A 7,966-nucleotide genomic window follows, 5' to 3' on the forward strand; every position below is an offset into this window, starting at 1 on the left:
TATATATACAGTATATATATATATATATATGTGTATATATATATATATACATATATGTATATATATATATATATATATATATATATATATATATATATATATATATATATGTACATATATATAAAATCTACAACTGCCTCATGGGGCTAATGTTTTGAAAATTATTCCTCCCTCGTTATGCTCTTCATATGCCGAGTGGGGGAGGGGGAAGGGGGGGGGGAGGAGAGATGAAAGAGGGGAGATGAAAAGGCCCGAGGAACAAAAGTGAACTGCAGGAAATGGAGAAGTAGAGAATTTAGAAGAAAGAGGGTAATTAGTGAGAATAGAAGAGATGTATAGAGGAGACAAAAGGCAGAAAGAAGTGGATAAGAATAAATAAAGTCAGAAAGAAAATATGAAAAACCGAGAGGAAGGAGCCGATATACAAAGGAAAGGAAATTGAAGAAAACAAAAACAAAACAAAAAGGAAAGGAAAACATAAACAAAAGAAAAGAAGTAAAATAAGAGCGAGGCAAACAGAAAGGCCAAAAAAGGAAGAAAAAATAAAACAAAGAATAAAACAGAAAATATAGCTCAACACCCAAAAACTGAAGAAAAAAACAACAATAATAATAATCATAGAAATAAAAGAACCCAGAAAAGGAAGAAAAAAGGAGAAGAAAAAGAAAGAATTAAAAAAAAACATGAAAGTCTGCGGAGCGCAACAGATAAATCTGTCAAAAATGATATCATAGAAAATGGGAATCGTGAAAAAGAAAACGGAGGCAAGAAATTAAACTGATACATGGCAGTTCAATACAGTTTATCAAGCTCTGTCACTCGGCGATAAATTCTGTTGCTCTTTTTGAGTTTGTCCGGTCGAGGGAATCGCTTTTCTGGGATATTTGGAAATGGAAGCGGGGAGAAAATGAGAGGAAGAAGAAGAGGAGGAGGAGGAGGAGAGTGAGAGGAGGAGGAGGAGGAGGAGGAGGAGGGTGAGAGGTGAGGAGGAGGAAGGAGAGGTGAGAGGAGTAGGGAGGTGAGAAGAGGAGCGTGAGAGGGGCAGGGAAGGGGGAAGGAGGAGGAGTGAGGAGGAAGAGGGAGGAAGAGGAGGAGGAGAGAAGGAGGAGGATGAAAGGGAGAGGGTGAGAGAGAGGAGGAAGGAGAGAGGGTCAGAGAGGAGGGAGGGAGAGGAGTAGGAGGAAGGGGGGAAATGGAGAGGAGAGGAGGAGGGAAGTGGAGGAGGAAAGAAGGGAGGAAGAGGGGTGAGAGGGAAAGTGGGGGGAGGGAGGAGGGAGGGAAAGGGAGAGGAGGAGAGAGGAGAGAGGAGAGGGAGACAGAGAGAGAGAGAGAGAGAGAGAGAGAGAGAGAGAGAGAGAGAGAGAGAGAGAGAGAGAGAGAGAGAGAGAGAGAGAGATGAGAGAATGAGGTTAGAGACATAAGAAAATAACAGAATAGAGAGGGGAGAAAGATGAGAGAGAAGAGAAATGAAGAGAAGGGAAGGAGAGAGATGGGTGAAAATTGAAACACGAAAGAGGCTGAGAGAAGAGAGAGAGAGAGAGAGAGAGAGAGAGAGAGAGAGAGAGAGAGAGAGCAGAGAGAGAGAGAAGAGAGAGAGAAGAGAAAGGGGAGAGAGAGAGATAGAGAGAGAAAGAAAGAAAGAGGAAAAGAAGAAAGTGAAAAAGAAAGACAGAGAGAGAGAAGAAAAAGAGAGAGAGAGAGAGAGAGTGAAGAGAAAGAGAAAAAAAGTGAGAAATTCCTAATAAAATACATGGTCACGCTTTCACGTCAATAGAAATTACTTAGTACACTCTCTCTACACCCTTTAGCACATACGAAACACCTTATCAAATATTCCTGAAATACCCCCATAAACTTACCCTATACCCACAAATTAAATGCCTAATAAATACCTTATAGATCTCCAGATACCCACAAATTAAATGCTTACTCATAAGTACCTTATAGATCTCCAGATACCCACAAATCAAATGCCTAATAAATAACTTATAGATCTCCAAATACCCACAAATTAAATGCCTACTCATAAGTACCTTATAGATCTTCCAATTACTCACAAATTAAATGCCTATTAAATACCTTATAGATCTTCCAATTACTCACAAATTAAATGCCTACTCATAAGTACCTTATAGATCTTCCAATTACTCACAAATTAAATGCGTATTAAATACCTTATAGATCTTCCAATTACTCACAAATTAAATGCCTACTCATAAGTACCTTATAGATCTCCCAATTACCCACAAATTAAATGCCTACTCATAAGTACCTTATAGATCTTCCAATTACCCACAAATGCCTACTCATAAGTACCTTATAGATCTCCAAATACCCACAAATTCATAAATACCAACTCACAAATACCTTATAATTAGATCTTAAAGTTCCCGATTTAATTGATGCACGATGCTTATTGATCACACACTCACAACTGCAGCATCACCACGATGAGACCACGGAATGAGATGCCTCTGGTGCCCTATGAGGACAGCCGCTCAGCCTACGTGCCCAGGTAGTGCCCACCTTTAGATATATAGACACTTGTGTTTGTGTATGTAGGTACAATTACATATATATTTAGATTAAGATACATGCACATATCTTCACACACACGTAGTCAAATACGCACGCACGCGCGCACACACACATACAAACACACACATATACACATACAAACACACACACACGCACAGACACATAAACTACACACACAAACACACGTACACAACTACACACAAACACACTTACACAAACACACACGTACACAACTACATACAAACACACTTACACAAACACACACACACAACTACCCACACAAACACACGTACACAACTGCACACACAAGCACACTTACACAAAAACACACACACAACTACACACACAAACACACGTACACACACACACGCTCGCTGATATCTTTTCACACCAAGGTAAGATGCACAGGAATTCTAGTCCTCTTTAGGAATAGAGAAACGACTTGTTCTTAGATCAAGTCTCCTTCTTCTCTCCCCCTACTACCTGTGCTCACGACAATCTATTCACCGCTCTCCTATCTATCGTCTTTACACCATTCCCTGTGTTTGTCAATTTCTGGTTCCCTCTTTATCATCCCTTATGACACCCCGATCCCACTCCTTGTGTTCAACAAAGGATCCTTCTACCCCCTCCCCCCCCAACTTCACCCAACTTCCTGTGCTCACGAAACTTTCTCCCATTTCCTGTGGTCATGGATGTGCATCCTTTGTTTTAGATAAGATAACCTCTCTTGCAATATCATCTCATAGAGTTATTTATAGACTTAGAACTCTGCACAATACTGCACGCTTTTGCAATACCGAAGTCATGATAAAAATGATAGAAAATGACAAAAAAAAAAAAAAAGGTACTTCATTTCATACAACCTTTCTCGTCATTTTACAATTTTCTTCTACGTTTCATACTCCACCAGATTAAGCAATTATCGCCCCTATTCCGTCACAGGTTTGGATCCCCGTTTTAAGAGCCATAGTCACTCCAATACTAAAGTTATATGGTTAAACTTTGTCGACCTCGCTTTTACTTTGTGGTCTGACTTCTCTCTTTTTCTTTTTGTCGGTCTGTCGGTCTCTTTGTCTTTATCTGTCTCGTTTCTTCGTATTTGTTTATCTCTTTTGTTTTTCTTGTGTTTTATTTGTTTATTTGTTCGTGTTTGTTCTGTTTATGTAGATGTCTTTGTGTACATTTGTCTATTAGTTTGTACTCTCTTGTTCTTTCTCACCAACTATTTATCTCTTTCTCTCTCTCTCTCTCTCACTCTCCATCTATCTCTTTCTCTTTCTATCTTTTCCTCTTCTTCTCTCTCTCAATCTCATTCCCTCACTCTCTCCATCTATCTTTCACTTTCTATCTCTCCCTCTCCTTCTCTCTCTCATTCTCATTCCCTCCCCAGCTCTCTCTCTTTCCATTTTCCTCTCTCTCATTCTCTTCTCCCTTACGATCTCTCTCCCCATCAATTTCTACCACCTCCTCCCTACCACTTTCCACGCACACGCCCCTCACTCTCTTCACTACTTAGCCTCTAATTCACTCCAACCACAATTCGCCGCCTCTCACTCCCCGCCCCTCCCAACCACCCCCTACATATAACCCCACACTTCACTCCCGCCCCCCTCTACCATCCACACGCCAATGCCCTCTCTCCTCCCGCCTGCCTCGCTTCCCAACACCCCAATAACCCCGCGCTCCTCCTCCCAACCACCAGATTACCATACACGCCCCCTCACTTATGCCCCGCCCCTCCCCACACCCCACTACACAATACGCCCCTCACTCCTGTCGCCTAATCACTCTTTACCCAACACCCCACACACCACGCCCCTCCCAACACACCACGCCCCTCACTCATGCCCCGCTCCTCCCAACACCCCACACACCATGCCCCTCCCAACACACCACGCCCCTCACTCACGCCCCTCAATCACTTCCCAACACACCACGCCCCTCATTACTCCGCGCCCCTCCCAGCACTCCCACACACCAGCCCCTTCCAACACCCTTTCTCCCCTCAACCCACCCCACACACAACGCCCCCCACTCACTCGCAGCCCCTCCCCAACACACCACACCCCTCACACTTCGCACGCCTCTTTCCCCAGCACCCCACACACCTCAATGCTCCCCTCCTAACACCCCACACACACCACGCCCCTCACCCTCACTCCTGCCCCTTCCCTACACCCCAAACACCACGCCCCTCCCAACCACCCATCAGACCACGCGCCCTCCCAACACTTCCCACCACGCTCCCTTCCTAAACCACCCCACACACCACCATGCCCCTCACTTCACCTCCCGCTTCCTCCCAACCACCCCTCTCCACTGTCCACACCCCCGCCCCTCCCCGGCAAACCACGCCCCCACCCCACTCCCCGCCCCTCCCAACACCCAAAACACGCACGCCCCTCACTCCCGCTCCTCCCCAACACCCTCTCCCTCACTCACACCCCGCCCCTCCCCGCAAAGCACGCCCCTCCAACACACCACGCCCTCCCAATACCCAAGCAACACACCACGCCCCTCCCAATACCCAACACACCACGCCCCCCACTCCCGCCCCTCCCAACACACCACGCCCCTCCCAACACCCTCTCCCCGTTGCAGATACGTCAAGGAAGCCATCGCGGAGATGGAGTTCGAACCCAAGATGGTGGACGCCCCTCTGCAGCCCCTCTCGACGTCGACCTTCGAGCGGCCCCATCGGTTCCTCATGCCGGGCCCAGGGTTGGTTCGTGCTGTCCATCATCCTCGCGGCCCTGGTCATCGTCCTGGCGGTTCTCTCCGGGATCCTCTACAAGAGTTTGAGGAAGCAGAAGAGGAAGGTAGGATCTGCGGAGGGTTCGTGGGATGTGGGGTGTGGGATGGGGGGTTGTGTGTGTCTGTGTTTGTTGGTCTGTCTGTCTGTATTTCTACCTACCAACTAGCGATGTGGGATATGGTGTTGGGTCTGTCTGTGTCTGTTAGTCTGTGTATAAATCTACCTACCAATTATATATAAATATATAATCTGTCTGTCTATCTATAGGTAAATCGATATATTAATATATCAATATATATATGCAATACATGTATATATATTATACATATATACATATATAACACAAACAAAATAAACGCCCTCTTAAAAAAAGAAAAAGAAGAAAAAAAATGTCTCAGTGATCCCTATCCAAATTGCAAGGCTGGAGAGAGCAACAAGAAATTCCACAGAGGTCTATCGGAGAGGAATTCAGTCTGATTCACATGCAACCGCGAATTTCAGATTCAGTTGCAGCTTTCAGGCTATTTGCAACTTCGCTATTCGGGAAAGGAGATGGCGCTGCTCCTCTCCCGTCGGAGGTTTTAAGTATATTTTATGTATAATCCTTTTTTTTTGTCTTTTTCTCTGTCTTGTTCTCGTTATTTGTCTGTCTTTTTTCTCAGTTTCTTTCTTTATCTCTCACTATCCCTCCCTCTCTCCCTCCCTTCCCCTCCCCCCCCCCCCTCTCTCTCTATTCTGCCTATCGTTTCAATGTCTATCTATCGATTCGTCATGAATTATAATAATAATAATGATTATTATTATAACCATGATTATAATAATAATGATCATAATGATTATAACAACATCAACAAAAAAATGACAATAATAATAATGACAATGGTAGCTGACAAGGGTAAAGGGTGGAAAAGAGAATGAGGGGAGGGGGGGGGGTTATATACTTTCATGGTCTAACTCTTTGGGTTTCTGCGAATCCTAATTTTCTTGGCTCTCTTATCTGATAGTTCTCTTTTTCCTATCTCTCGTTCTCTCTTTTAGCTTTTCCTTCTCTACTCTGTCTCTGTCTCCATTTCGTTTACTTAGTCTCTCTGTCTCGGTCTGTCGGTCTGTCTCTCTCACTTATTAACTCTTTGTCTCTATCCTCTCTTTCTTATTCACTCTTTCACTCATTCACTCACTCCCTCTCTTTCTGACTGTCTTTCTCTCTCTCTCTGTCTATCTCTAATCTCTCTTTCCTACTCTCTCTCTTCTCGCTTACTCACCCACTCTCTCTTTCAGTTATTGCCTTTTGTCTCTCTCACTCATTTACTCTTTGCCTCTAATCTCTCTTTCTTATTCACTCTTTTACTCATTCACTTACTCCCCTTCTGTCTGACTGTCTTACTCCCCCCCTCTCTGTCTATCTCTAATCTCTCTTTCCTACTCTCTCTCTCTTTCCAGTCATTGCCTTTTCTCAATAACTGGTTTAGTCACGCCTCCCATCCTTTCGACATCCAGTTTTCTCACAAGAAACATCATATAAGTAATTCATAGATTGGGGCGTTTGAGAGCGAAGAGAGCAAACCAATCCAAAATCCATCCTTTCTCGACATTCCGTTTTCTATGAAACATTCATAGGTAATTCATAGGATTAAAGTTTAGAGCAAGAGAGTAAACTCAATCCAGCATCCATTTAAAAGTAATTTCTCTATAGTACGGACGCACTCGCCAAAGTCTAAGTCTAAGTCCGTCACAAAATTTATTCAACGATCTAAGTTGCGGTGACTAGGCTTTCCCCCTTGGCCAAGAGGTGCGAGGAGATATGGGGAGGGGGGCTCTGTAACTGGCAAGAGTAAAGGTGTGGAAGAGAGAATAGGCAAAGATTGTGGTAATTATTCACAATGCAATAAGTGATCGTGACGATTTTGATGACTCGATTTGATTCCACTCTGACTCTTTAGTACAGGTAAGTGTAGGAATGAGCATGTCGTGTGAAACCTCCCTCTAAAAAAAAACATTCCTGGCCCTGAGAAGGTGGCAGGCCATACAAGAGAGGAGAGAGAGGGAGGGAGGAGAGGAGAGGAGGGAGAGAGAGAGAGAGGAGAGAGAGGGAGAGAGAGAGAGAGAGAGAGAGAGAGAGAGAGAGAGAGAGAGAGAGAGAGAGAGAGGGGGAGAGGGAGGGAGGGAGGGGTGGGGGGAGGGAGGGAGGAAGGAAGGAAGGTAAGGAAGGGAGAAAAGGAGAAGGGAGAGAGAGGAAGGAGAGATAGAGAGCGAGAAAGAGAGAGAGGAGAGAGAGAGGAGAGAGAGAGAGAGAGAGAGAGAGAGAGAGAGAGAGAGAGAGAGAGAGAGAGAGAAAGAGAGAAGGAGGAGGGAGAGAAAGGGAGGGAGGGAGGGAAAAAGGAGGGAGGGGAGGAGGGAGGGAGGGAGGAAGGGAAGGAAGGAAAGGGAGGAAGGAGAGAGAGAGAAGAAAGTGAAAGAGAGAGAAAGAGAGAGAGAGAGAGAGAGAGAGAGAGAGAGAGAGAGAGAGAGAGAGAGAGAGAGAGAGAGAGAGAGAGAGAGAGAGAGAGAGAGAGAGAGGGTGGGGAGAGGGAGGGAAAGGGAGGGAGGAGTGGAGGGAGGAAGAAGGAAGAAGGAAGGAAGGAAGGAAGGAAGGGAGAGAGAGGAGAAGAGAGAAAGAAAAAGAAAGAAGGA

General features: G+C 44.9%; 1 protein-coding gene across 1 annotated transcript in view; it reads left to right on the top strand.

Moving 5' to 3' along the window:
- The window catches only part of LOC138865616 (uncharacterized), a 129,234-nt gene that overhangs the window by 107,934 nt on the left and 13,334 nt on the right, over window positions 1-7,966 (top strand). Inside the window, exon 9 of the mRNA XM_070136322.1 lies at window positions 2,441-2,515. Within this exon, the coding sequence (XP_069992423.1) occupies window positions 2,441-2,515 (75 nt within the window). The remainder of the gene's footprint in view (window positions 1-2,440; window positions 2,516-7,966) is intronic.

Source organism: Penaeus vannamei, chromosome 21 (assembly GCF_042767895.1).
Source record: "Penaeus vannamei isolate JL-2024 chromosome 21, ASM4276789v1, whole genome shotgun sequence".
Classification (NCBI taxonomy): Eukaryota; Metazoa; Arthropoda; class Malacostraca; order Decapoda; family Penaeidae; genus Penaeus; species Penaeus vannamei.